The 13058-nt window shown below is 50.4% G+C and overlaps 2 protein-coding genes across 5 annotated transcripts in view; both read left to right on the forward strand.

Annotated features, from left to right (window-relative positions):
- Positions 1–13058, forward strand: part of JAKMIP1 (janus kinase and microtubule interacting protein 1) — a 175858-nt gene that overhangs the window by 124266 nt on the left and 38534 nt on the right. For all 4 annotated transcript variants that reach the window (XM_055385847.2, XM_055385846.2, XM_055385848.2 and 1 more), the window contains one exon: positions 10568–10696. In XM_055385847.2, the coding sequence (XP_055241822.1) occupies positions 10568–10696 (129 nt within the window). The remainder of the gene's footprint in view (positions 1–10567; positions 10697–13058) is intronic.
- On the forward strand, positions 5157–5858 carry LOC129533318 (uncharacterized). Its single transcript, XM_055385850.1, has one exon. It carries the CDS (start codon positions 5524–5526, stop codon positions 5659–5661), a length of 138 nt encoding a protein of 45 aa, XP_055241825.1. The 5' UTR covers positions 5157–5523; the 3' UTR covers positions 5662–5858.

The raw sequence follows: 13058 nt of genomic DNA on the forward strand, positions 1-13058 counted from the left end.
ATAGTCCCTAAATAGTTGTTGGCTAAATAAGCGAATTGCCTTTACTGGAAAAATGTACTTGTATGACACTGGATTGTTGCAGAAGAACGGTGATGTGTGGTCACTTTAATGAAGATAGTTCCGTGTCATTAGGAGGCCGAATTTGGGGATCTGTGTAGAAACTTTCCTGAATGGGTTTAGGGTCTTTTCTGTTCACTGTTTCCTGGGCCCACCAGCATTTTTTCTTTTTCTCAAGATTCAGTGTAGACTTCCGTGTGGACCAAGTTTTCTCCCATGTTCCTACTTAATCCTGGCATTGTGCAGGGCTGGATTGAATTGATACTTGGATCCATCGGGGCCCAAGCAGGTTTTGTAATCCAGGGTTGCCTTTTAGGCCTAAGAAGCTTCTCTTTCTTCTCTACCACAGGCCACAGGCATTCAATACACTTGGCTTTCTCTATCTGTGGGTTTCACATCCGTGGATTCAACCAACCTCTGGTTGAAAACCTTCAGGAAAAAAAAATGGATGGTTACATCTCTACTGAACATACACAGACTTTTTTTCCTTTTCTTTTTGTTTTGAGATGGAGTCTCACTCTGTTGACCAGGCTGGAGTGCAGTGGCACGCTCTTGGCTCACTGCAACCTCCACCTCCCGGACTTTTTTTTCCTTTTCATTATTCACTAAACAATACAGTCTAAAACTACAGTCATGCATTCCTTAACAACCGGGACACATTCTGAGAAATGCGTCATTAGGCGACTTTGTCATGCAAACATCATGAAGTATACTTGCACAAACCCAGATGGTCTAGCCTCCTACACACCTAGGCTATTCAGTCTAGCCTGTGGCTTCTGGGCTGCAAGCCTGTGCCACATGCTACTGTACTGAATACTGTAGGCAGTTGTAATCCAATGGCATCTGTGTATCTAAACATAGAAAATGTACAGTAAAAATACAGTGTTATGATCTTATAGGACCGTTGTTGTATACTGTTGAGGATTGAGATGCTGTTATGCTGCACATAACTGGGTTTACAGGGCATCTGCATTGTATTAGGTACGATATTATAAGTAATCTACTTAAAGTGTACAAGAGGATGTGCGTAGGTTATATGCAAGCACTACACCAATTTGTATAAGGGGCTTGAGCAGCCATGGATTTTAGTATTCGTGGGAGGTTCTAGAACCAGTCCCCCATGGATACCGCAGGATGACTAGACTAGTTTCTTGTTCCCCTGAAATGCCCCGATCACTCTCTGTCCATCACACATGGAAGTGTTTTAACACTTTGCCAAAGGCTTTGCTTGACAGAGTACTGTGGTGAATGCATTGAAAGTTCCAGAACTTTCCAGAAATCTGACAGCCCCATCCCTGCTCTCCAGCTCCTGACTTTCTGTCAGAAAGACCCTAGCAAACCTCCCTGGACTCCCTGCAGGAGGGTGCCTCCAGTCCACTCCCACACCCCAGCTTGCAGAAGATGCAGTCAGGGCAGAGCCTTGCAGAAGATGCAGTCAGGGCAAAGCAGAGGGTGTCCACCTTTGTCTTCCCGGAGCGTTTGTGTCCCTGAGGGCCATGACTCTGTCTTACTGGGCCTGTCCAACAGTCCCCTTATGGGATCTCCTCCAGGGACAAGATTGGTGTCGATTATCTCATTTCCCAGGGAGCCTGCTGGTTCAGCGTGGGCTCACGTTAGCCCCAAAGGAGAGGTTGGGGGAGAAGGATCCTGAGTGGTTCCTCGGACTGTGCCCTGGGGACTGGGGTAGGGGGCTTGCTCAGGACCTGGGCCTCTGGCCATGTGGCAGTAAATTGTGTTGCAGGCTATTGGAACTTGCACAGAAGCTATATCATCACAGAGTTCTAAGCATATGCATAATGGCTAAAAATCAGTACAGTTTACGCACACAGCTTGGTTGAAAGAAGGATCCATCATTTTGGATAAGGTTGGGGAATTGTAGCCCCAAGCAGTGTGGGAGTCAGACCCTAGCTACTAGCTGGATGGGATTGGCCAAGTCATCTAAACTCTCAGAACCTCAGTTTGATTCTTAAAATGAACATTATATCCATGGGATCTAAGGAAGCTTCTGGTTCTTTGCTTGGTGCATAGCAGGTTATCAGGAAGTCAGAGTATCTCCTTCTTCCTTTACCTTATAGCTCAATAACTTTCCTTTGGAGGGCCTGTGAAATGCAGATTCCCAGGCCATGCCCACACCCTGCCTCCCCCACTAATTTATAATAGTGAGGTGGGATCTCAATGCCCTTTGCAGTAATCATCCTTTAAGGGAGGGCTGGGGACTGCACTGGGAACCATCAAAGCACCATTGGAAGGAGAGGCCCTTTCTTGGGCCAGTGCTTCAGTGCTGTGTCCCCTCCTCCCCAAATGACTTTGGGTCTGCTGTTGCCAGGGGTTGGAGGATGCCTGAGGTCTGGCGGGCCATTTTTGTCAGTGGCTCTTGCATCCATTCTGATGGGACCTGTCAAAACACGCAGGACCTATCTAAACTTGACTCCTAGCCCCACGCCCCTGAGGCCAAGCCTGCTGCCTGCTGGAGGGAAGGACAGACACTGGCAGCTAGTTGTACAGTACCTTTGCCTGCCTAGGAAGCTCAAGCACTTTTTTTTTTTTTTTAAGACAGAGTTTCTCTCTGTCGCCCAGGTTGGAGTGTAGTGGCGTGATGGAGCTCAGCTCACTGCAACCTCCGCCTCCCGGGTTCAACCAATTCTCGTGCCTCAGCCTCCTGAGTAGCTGGGAGTGTGCCACCAGGCCTGGCTAATTTTTTTTTGTATTTTTAGTAGAGACAGGGTTTCACCATATTGGCCAGGCTGGTGTCGAACTCCTGATCTCAAGTGACCTGCCTGCCTCGGCCTCCCAAAGTCAAACATTTTTTCATCATGTGCATGCATTTTTCATTTGCAAGTTTTGCCAAAGCTACCCATTTTTTCCTTCGTGGTTGTTTGCAGTCGATCTTATTCCTAGGCTGCCTTCCCCACGGTTGTCACCAGTCTGTGAGCTCATGAGGGCTGGATGGTGCCCTGGGATCCAGCTACTCGAAGCTGCTGGCACAGTGCCCTGCACTCAGAGGGGCTAATAGTAGTGACTGCGTGAAACCAGTGGCTACTTCATGTCTGTCTACAGGGCTGGCCTCGGTTGGTGTGTAACTGTGGGCCCTTTGCTGGGAGGGGCGAGGGCTTGTTCCCTTCTGGCTCAGCAGTGTCCCTGTCATCTGGTCCCTCCTCCACAGCAGCCATCAGGATTCATTTCATGCAGCTCTGATCAAAGGTAAAGAGGGCATGGGCAGCAGGACTTTGTCCCAGCCTCGCCAGCTGAGTGGCTGATGTAAATCAAAAAGTCTCTGAGGCAGCTCTCAATCAATTTAGAAGTTTATTTTACTAAGGTTAAGAATGTACCCTGGAGACAGATCTGAGCCTTTCTCCAAAGATGATTTTGAGGGGTTCAATATTTAAAGGGGAAAAGCGGGCTGGAGGGGAAAGAGGGGGTGTGTGGTCACATGACTGAATCCACAGGTTGTGAGAGAAAAGGAGCAGGTAGGGGAATAGTCCAAATTATGTAATTGTCTTGTGCTCAGTAAATCAACACTTTACATAAGATAAGGTGAACATGGAGCAGCTACCTGTAGAGATGCTTAACCTTTTCTCTGCAGCTCTCTGCTTAGGAACAAAAGGAAAGGCAGCTTCTTGCATGACTCAGCTTTCAGCTTAAGTTTTTCTTTTTGGTGGAGTGAACTGGGGTTCAGAGTTTTTATTTTCCTTTCACAGCGGGCTCTGTGCCAGAAGCATGGGAGGCCCCTCTGAGCATTGCTCCATGTCCCACCTGCTGGGGACCCTTTGGTAAAGGACTCGGGGAAGATGTGGGTCCTGGGGATAGGACACTGGGGTGATTATGAAGAGCCGGGGGCTGTGTCCTGGACCACACGCAGGCGTCTCAGCAGACAAGCACACACACCGTCTGTGCCGGTCCTGGAGGTACCGCCAGAGGAGCTGTAGCTGGTGTGGGTAGAGCAGAGCTCGGGAGCCTGACCTGGCCACAGAGGCCGGCTGGGTACCTTGTCCAGGATAGCAAACACCATGGGGACATCCAACTCCCATTTGCAGACTTGGGAAGGGACAGGTGCCATTACCTGTGGTGGTTCTAGGTAATTTGTTCACACAGGGCAGGAAACCCCAGCGCCAGGAGTGAGCAGGGTTGTGAGTCCTGGTCTCAGGGAGAAGTTGCTGCAGAGGCTGGGTCTGTAGGTGCCTGGCCTCCTGCCTAGTTTCAGGAGGTGACTTCAGGCCCCGTGGGGAGGGGCTTGAGGCAAAGGTTCCAGATTGCAGCCCCACCCCTCCCGGCCCCTCTGTCTCAAGTCTGCACTGCCTGGGGCCAGGCCCAGGTGTCTCAGGTCTGCACTGCCTGGGGTCAGGCCCAGCTGTCTCAGGTCTGCACTGCCTGGGGTCAGGCCCAGCTGTCTCAGGTCTGCACTACCTGGCCGGGTGGTGCCTCATTAGGAAACATGGCTTAAAGGGTAGTCAGCACTAAATTGAGTAGCACAATCCAGTCACACAGTTCATCTGATGAAAACTTCCAAAGGAATACGGCATCATGCATTGTTGAAGTTGAAACATACATGAACTTTGCTATGTACATTTCTTTTATGAATTATCCATTGCCCTTTAATATTGCTTTGGTATCTGTCAAAGTACAGACGTTTTATTTTTTTGTGGTAAAGTCTGTCCATTTTTTCTGCAGCATGAGAGTTTTTGCTTTTGATATTATGTCTGGTGACGCTTCTCCGAGAGATGGAAGACTCTCAGAGACATCCCTTCTGGGCAGGTGAATCTGAAGACTTTGATCTAGTTAAAAAAATCAGTTTTTCTATTAAATAATGGTTTGTTTTGGCCTATAAAAATGGTAAAACGCTGACAAAATGATGGTAGAGAAGCCAATGAATTTGGCAAGTCTAGGGTGCCTATGAGGTTGTCGGGGAACAGCAGATAAATTTCCCAAACACATGAGGACAGAGGCAGCTCCTCGGTTTGGGTCCTGAGGGAGAATCTATCCTGGCGTTGCCATTGCTAGTGCTGCCCCGGGGGCCTTGCGATTGTCTGGGGACCCAGGGCCTGTGCCATGGTGTTGACAACAGGCTCTCGGCTCAGGGAGGATGGGATCTGGGAGGAAGGTCCCCAGAGAATAAACTGGTTCGGAAGCTGTCCTCCGTGACGAATGCAACCTAGCCCGCCCCTGGAAACCTCTCCCTTCAGCCTGCGGTTGGCGTGGCCAGCATCTGGGCTCTGCCCTGGAGCTGGCTTCCCTTTTACTGAAGGTGCGTCTTCTGGCGCACTCCTGTTCTTGGGACTCTGCAGCAGACGGGTCCACAGGAAGCCGTGGAGATGCTAGGGCGGGTGTGTTAGAGGAAAGGGGAGTGCGTGGGGAGAGAATTGGTGCTTTTTCATCGGACTGGAGGAAGCCCTGAAAATGGATGCCGACGAGGTGGCTTTTGCCTAAGCCCACGCACAGGGGCTGGTGTGTCTGCAGCATCATGCCACCATGGAATATGTCCTCTTTGTGCTGTACTTCTCTTTCTTCCTGTGTCTCTGCGCCCTGGTGTGCCTGTACTTCTCTGGCTGCCAGGAGATGACCTATAAGCATGAAGGTAGGCAGCTGGTTCGGGGTTTTGTGTTTTAAGGTTCTCTGGCAGTCCCTGGCTGTGGCCGACTGATGCTCCTGCCTGTGACAGGTGGCTCTGTTGAAAATGATAGGAAGGTGAGAAGACAGGTGGCTGAGAGAGACTGGATCCGGTTGGGGGGCTATTTGTTTTGGGGGTACCTCCTCTTTTTCCCTCTGCTTCATCGGACCCGCTGAGGAAGAGCACCTCTGTATATGCAAAGTGTAAATGGAGGAGACATGTTTACTCTTCATTCATTTTGCCAAAAATGAATCTTTTTTTTTTTTTTTTTTTTTTTTTTGAGACAGGATCTTGCCCTGTCACCCAGGCTGGAGTGCAGTGGCACAATCACAGCTCACTGCAGCCCCAGCCTCCCAGGCTCAAGTAATCTTTCCACCTCAGCCTCCCAAGTAGCTGGGACTACAGGCGTCAGCCACCATACTCAGCTAACTTTTTAAATAACTTTTTGTAGAGATGGATTCTCACTATGTGGCCCAGGTTGATCTTGAACTCCTGGGTTCAAGCGATCCTTCTGCCTCAGCCTCCCAAAGTGCTGGGATTACAGGCATGAGCCACTGTGCCCGGCCAAAACTGAATCTTAATCTGAATCTGGATTCATCTGTAGAAACGAGTCAACAAGGAGAGGCTTTGGTTGCAAGGAACATGGAAGGCTAGAGGAATTACCTTTTTATTCAGTAGATGGGCTCAGAATGAGCAAATGGTGGACATTTTTGCTCCTAATGTATCTCTTGTGAGGAAAAACCTAGAGACTTTTAGAAGAGTGGAGACACAAAAAAATGAACAGTTTCTTTCATGTTTGCCATTTTTTTTAAAGCCCGCTATGTGCCAATCATGAGAGGAAACAATGTTTTCTGGGCAGTTCTCCCCTCATCCCTTGAGAAGCAGGTGGTGAATTATTTCCCGCATTTTTTGAAAATGCAGGTGCAAAACCAGTTGCATTGCCTTCAAGGAAGACAGCCACTGTGTTTTTACTTTAAACATTAATATATTGTTTCTATTTTTTATTAATAAAGGCACAAATATATTGAGAAATTGAGTGCATGTAGGCTTACTGCATAATATAATCAGTCAACAAACTTTTCTCTAAAGGAAAGAAACTAACCCAGTGTTATAAAATGTTATAAACACGAACCCAGTGTTATAAAATGTTATAAAAAAAAAGTTAAGGCTGGGCATGGTGGCTCACACCTGTGATCCCAGCACTTTGGGAGGTCGAGGTAGACGGATCACTTGAGGTCAAGAGTTCGACACCAGCCTGGCTAACATGGTGAAACCTTGTCACTACTTAAGAAAAAATATATATATATACAAAAATTAGCCAGATGTGGTGGCACGCACCTGTAATCCCAGCTACTTGGGAGGCTGAAGCAGAAGAATCGCTTGAACTTGGGAGACGGAAGTTGTAGTAAGTTGAGATTGCACCACTGCTCTCCAGCCTGGGCGACAGAAGGAGATTCTGTCTCAAAAAAAAAAAAAAAAAAGTTAAAATTTTTTTTAAAATACCCAGCATAAAAACCTGAGGGGTTGGGTCCCAGACAACTCGTTGCTGCTATGGGAACTCTGTGTGTGCCGTGCCTGGCTGTGGATTCCTCTGCATTGCTGCAGGATTCAAATTGGACTGCCCTTTTGTGTTTGGTTTCTGCTCTAAGAGCTGCTTCCTCTTTCCCTCAAAGCAGCATAGTTCTGTGGAGTCTTGGTCTCTGGGGCCATATGATATGATACTGTCGGGGGCTCCACTGGGTCTGGAGTTAGGCTGTTTGCGAAGGTTGCTCTACTTTAAACACAGGCGGCAACATCGGTAGTTAATGCCCTGTATTAGGGCTTGGGAGTTGAGTCCTTAACTAGCAGTCCTGTAGGGTCTTCGGCAGCATTGGTAGTTAATGCCCTGTATTAGGGCTTGGGAGTTGAGTCCTTAACTAGCAGTCCTGTAGGGTCTTCGGCAGCATTGGTAGTTAATGCCCTGTATTAGGGCTTGAGAGTTGAGTCTTTAACTGGTAGTCCTGCAGAGCCTTCACAATGGATCGTCCTAGGTAATTGAGCATCGAGTCGTTGCCCCCAGGAGGGTCCCTGATGCTGACGTGGATGGTCACAGCCCAGCAGTGTGTTCTAAATGTTTGGAAAGTATGTAACTTGATGATGCTTCCTGGGCTACAGCAACAAACAGACTCGTCCCCAAAGGCCTTGCAAATAGCAGTGTTTACAAGAAATAAGGTCAGCTCAGTGGCTGCTCAGAAAAATGTGGAACGTGGAGCTCAGGGGGGTGACCTGTGTGTGCAGAAGAGCCTGAGTGAACCTGGAGCTCAGGGGAGTGACCTGTGTGTGCAGAAGAGCTTGAGTGAACCTGGAGCTCAGGGGGGTGACCTGTGTGTGCAGAAGAGCTTGAGTGCTGCAGAAGCATCACTCCCATGGGTGCCATTGTCACCATGGGATGTCACTACCACTGCTCTCTAGAGCTGGTTGGAAGAGTCCATGATGCCTGAAGTTGGGTGGGGTTCTCATCCAGAGGGGAGATTTGAGTAGATGATTGTCTCCAGCCTCTGCAAGGAGAGAAATGACATTGAAGTCGATGGTGCCCATAGTCCTCACGTACCTGCCAGTGAGACTCATCTGGGGCATGTAACCACATGGTGCCCAACTGATGCCAGCTGTGTGAATGAATGGAAATGGTGTCATGTGCAAAACAAAATCTGTTTGTGGATAGACAAACTAGTGTGGCTTTGAGTTCATTAACACTGGGATACAGTTGAGAACAAAAGGGCCAACCCCCTGCCTTCAAGGAGCTTCCATTTCAAGGGGTAGGGGGAAGACCATCAGTAAACACAATAGCTTGCCAGATCTTACGTCAGCGGGGAGATGTGCTATGGAAAGGAATAAAGAAGGAGGCCCCAGAGGCTGGGGTGGGGGTGAAGCAGGAGGGACCTGGGCATGGTGGCCAGGAAGCCTTTTCTCATATGGTTGCATTTGTGCAGAGACCTAAGGGAATCTAGGGAAGGAGCCATGTGGATTCTGGGGAAGAGTGTCTCGGAGCGCAAAGGCCCCATGGCAGGTGTGTGGGGGGTGCAGGAGCCTGGAGCGGAGGAGGAGAGGAGAGGAGGAGAGGGAGGGTTGATGCCAGGGCAGGATGGGAGGTGGATCCTGTAGGGCCTCGCAGACCACTTGTAGCCTGCCTGGATGTTGGTGGTTTTAATAATTCCAGAGAGAGAGATATTGGTGGCTGGGACCAAGATGAAGGTCCCAATGGAGAGAGGGGGAGAGAGGGCTGGATTTTGAGTTGAAGGTGAAGACAACAGGGTTTCTCCCAGGGAGGGCAGGCATGAGAGGTGGAGAAGACAGGGGAGGACTCCTGGGATTGGGGCCTGGGCAACTGAAGCATGAGCTGCTGCTGCTGGACTCAGGTTAGACTGCGGGACGTGCAGTGTTGGGGGTAAGTCACTGCCCACTAGGATTCCACAATGCCATAAAGGACACAGCTGACGTATGAGTCTGGAGTTCGGGGGAGAGTCGTATTCCCCATGCATATTAAAAAGCAAGGAGGAATGTGGGAGGGGTGATGCAGTGCGCGGAAAGACAGGTGCCAAATGCAAGAACGTTCTGGGTGACGTGTGGTGGTGGGTGCCTCCCTTGCAGCACCTTCAGAAACTGTGTAAGGTGACAAGGGTGTCCCTGCATCTTCTTCCTTGCCTTATGTCTGAATTATTTCCTAATCACATTATTAACTCTGGTGCCAGTCACATTTTTCTCACATTTACAGATATCTGGGTAAAACACTCAGGCTGGGAGGGGCCCTTAGTATGTGGGGAGTGCCTGGGTTTTCTCTGTGGGTTGGGGGAGCTCTGGGTGAAGTCATGTTTTGGATGAGCCAGCAGAGCCTCGGGCTGGGCTCTGGAATTCAGTTTTGATTCATTCTTCATGGTCTGAAAGGCATTCATTGATTGTAAAAACAAATAAAAATCTGATCTGGTGATTGTGGGTCGAGGTCTGCAGCCCCTAGGGGATGCAAGCTCCTTGGGGCAGGGACCTGGCCTGGTTATGATCCTATTGTATTCCCCAGGCCTGCCCCATGTCTGGCCCATAGAAGGAGCTTTGCCAGTGTTTTCTGAGTGAATGAATCGATAGACAGATGAATGAAGCCCCATATCCTATGATATTTGGAGTGGGAGAAGTGCCAGCAGGGCAACTCAGAGGCCGGCACATAGAGCCTTACAATTTGCCTCTGGATCTGAGTGATGGTCGTGTGAAGGTCTATTACATGATTCCTTCTCATTCTGTGAATCTTCCCAGTTTTCTATAATAAAAAGTTAAGCAGAGATTGCCTCTCAGTGTGGGTCTGGCCAGGACTTGGGCCACACATTTGCCACACTAGTCAGAGTACTAGGACTATGGCTGGGCTCTCCACTCCTTCAAGCTGTTGCCCCCTCTGCTGTCCATATTCATCCAGTTCTTCTCCTTAGAACTGAGCATCTCCCTGGGCCCTGTCCCCCTTCTCCTTGGTACAGCCAGTGCGCTGCTCATGGAGCGTGACGGAGTGCTGGGCTGCTTTCTGGGCACAGGGCATGCATGGCCCCCTTTTGTGCTCACAGGTGAGGTGGCTTCTCAATCCATTTGCTAGAGAAGGAGGCTGGTGCTCCAGGGGCCAAGTGGTTTGCACAGGTCTACAGCTGGAGAGCCAGAGCCAGGACCAGGGCCAGACTAGCTCGCTCAGGCTGTAAACCCTAGGGTCGTCCGCCACCTGCTGCCACCTTTTATCCCACCCAGTCAGTTACGAAGCCCACCAACCACATCTTGTGATGCCCCAGTGGCCCAAATGTCAATCGTCACCCTCCTGCACTGGCATGCCCACGACCAGGGACTTAGACTCTGGCAATCCTCAGTCGTTGCTAACATCATACAAATTGCGTTTTACAGAAGCATGTTGTGGAGACATTTTTTGGATTTGATGAGGAGTCTGTGGACTCAGAAACGTTGTCCGAAACATCCTACAACACAGACAGGACAGACAGGACCCCAGCCACGCCCGAAGAAGACTTGGACGATGTAAGCAAACCTGCAGAGAGGGCAGGACCTCACCCCAGATGCTCTCGGGGCGGCACCTCCTGCTTTTGATAGTCGCAAGTTTCGCTCCCTTGCCTATAGTTCTGAACCCCAGATGACCGGTTCCTACCAGTGCATTATCAAAGCCAGTGGTGTGAAGGGAAGGCGGCCCCCACAGCTGTGGGCTCCATGAATGGCGATGGGAGGGCAGCACGTGGGGACCCTTTCTTTCCCCAGCACTGATTTTCCCACCAAGGAAATCTGTGGCTGCCAAGTTCAAGCTGAGTCATTGAGGGATGTTGCCTTGGGTTTCCTCACCATTTGCAATTAAAACTGCTGCGTAATGGTCTCTCCCTGGTCCCCACGCATGTGTGCACACACGCACACACCACCGGGCAGAAACAGCATCATTGCTTTCTTGACTAAGATAAAGCATGTAATCCAAAAATATATAAAGAAGAAGGTGAAGAGCCCTGAAGTCCCATCACCCCAAGGTCACCGCCTCACCCTGTCCTGACGACCTGTGCCCATCTGGGTGCATAGCCAGGTTCTTGAGCAAGGTGGATTCGTGAGGGGGCAAAGACCAGCTTCGTTCTCACTCATCTTCCCCAGGTGAATTCTTTCAGGAGTGCTGATTACATCTCAGGCAGACCTTGTGGGCTTCTATGCCTTCCAGTGATGGGAATAATCACATTTGATTAATTTCCTAAACAGCAGACTTCATTCAGTGCAGACCTTCCCCTTGCTCCCTACCAGGGCCTGCGTCAGGCTTGGCTGCTGTTTCCCTACCTTGCTCTTCTGCCTCTTCCCATGCAGGCCCCTGGTGGCTTTTTCTGAGCCCAGGGAAGGGCAAGAGTGGGAAGGGGGTGCGGATATGCCGGGGCAGCTGGCCCTCAGGGCAGTGCCCTCCGGCAGGTGCAGGTGGATCGCGCTGCCTCGCGGGGCAGCACTTCTCCAGGTCTCCACAAGCTCCCCTTCCTGTGCTGCACCCCACAGCTTCCTGGTGAGGGACTGGGCACTGCAGCTCCTTGCGCCCCCACATCCCAAGACTCTGAATGGTCTGCCTCCCACACACCCCTGCTTGTTGTCCTTGTCCCCTCCTGGTGGCCTTTTCTGTGGAGTCCCATCTGGAATGATTTCTAGGCTGGTTTCCTCCTATGGGTCTATTTGCCATAGGAAAATGTGGCACATGCTATAGGCGCTGGCACATTCAACCCCAAGGTGGCCCTCTCTTTGCTCTTCCATCTTGTGCCAAAACTCTAGGGGACACGTGTCACCTCTGCAGGTCGTCCCCTGGACATCCTTTCTCACGCTGGGAGAGACACACCATCCTCCCCGTCAGCCCACCAGCCTCAGCCCAAGTGCCGGCTGGAGGGAGGGGCCAGGCCAGTGCTGGAGACACACAACAGTCCATCAGCCTGTCCTGCACAGGGGTCTGGACTAGGCTACTCAGCCTTTAGGGTCTTGTTCTCAGCCATGGGCCTTTTATGTTTAACTTAAAACAGGATGCGTGATTTTCAGTTGCTTTTTCCCAGCCAGTGATATGTAATAGGCATCTTTCAGCACCAGAACATGGGATTGCCTCATCCTCTCTCATGGCCATGTGGGGCTTTCCCATGGATGAGCAGCACACACTGATGAGGGATTTGTGCTGTGTCGTTTTCCACACTTGTGAACCATGTATGGAGCTCCTTCGTATTTGTGTCTTTACACACTTATGTGGCCATTTTTTTTTTTTTTTTTTTGGAGACGGAGTCTACGGAGTCTAGCCTGCACCCAGGCTGGAGTGCAGTGGCATGATCTCGGCTTACTGCAACCTCCACCTCCCAGGCTCAAGGAATTCTCCTGCCTCAGCCTCCCGAGTAGCTGGAATTACAGGTGCCCACCACCATAACCAGCTAATTTTTGTATTTTAGTAGAGATGGAGTTTTGCCATGTTGGCCAGGCTAGTCTCGAACTCCTGACCTCAGGTGATCTGCCTCAGCCTCCCAAAGTGCTGGGATTACAGGCGTGAGCCACCATGCCCGGCCATCTCTTTAGGATAAATTCCCAGAATGGGAGGTGCTGGGTGGGAGGGGACACCCTTTACAATGGAGACCTTTGCTTCTGGAGTTGGGGCTGGTTCCATGGTACCAGCCCTTTCTCTCCCACCTGCTCCCACATAACTCAAGTGATTCCCGTGGGTCGGAGCTCCTGGGAGGAGTGCTGATGGCTGAGGAGGTGCCTCCTCCTGGCAGCCCTTTCCTCCAATGCCCTAGTTGCTTCCTGGCAATGCGAGGCTCCTTAAGCACCTGTTGGCAGCACTGTGAGATGTGGCCATTTGATGTCTAAGTTGACCCTGGCACTCAAAGCCATAGCAAGTGTT

Source organism: Gorilla gorilla, chromosome 3 (genome assembly GCF_029281585.2).
Source record: "Gorilla gorilla gorilla isolate KB3781 chromosome 3, NHGRI_mGorGor1-v2.1_pri, whole genome shotgun sequence".
Classification (NCBI taxonomy): domain Eukaryota; kingdom Metazoa; phylum Chordata; class Mammalia; order Primates; family Hominidae; genus Gorilla; species Gorilla gorilla.

Excerpts from the sequence above, each read along its gene's own strand:
- LOC129533318 (XM_055385850.1), top strand. The coding sequence starts at position 5,524 with ATGGAATATGTCCTCTTTGTGCTGTACTTCTCTTTCTTCCTGTGTCTC.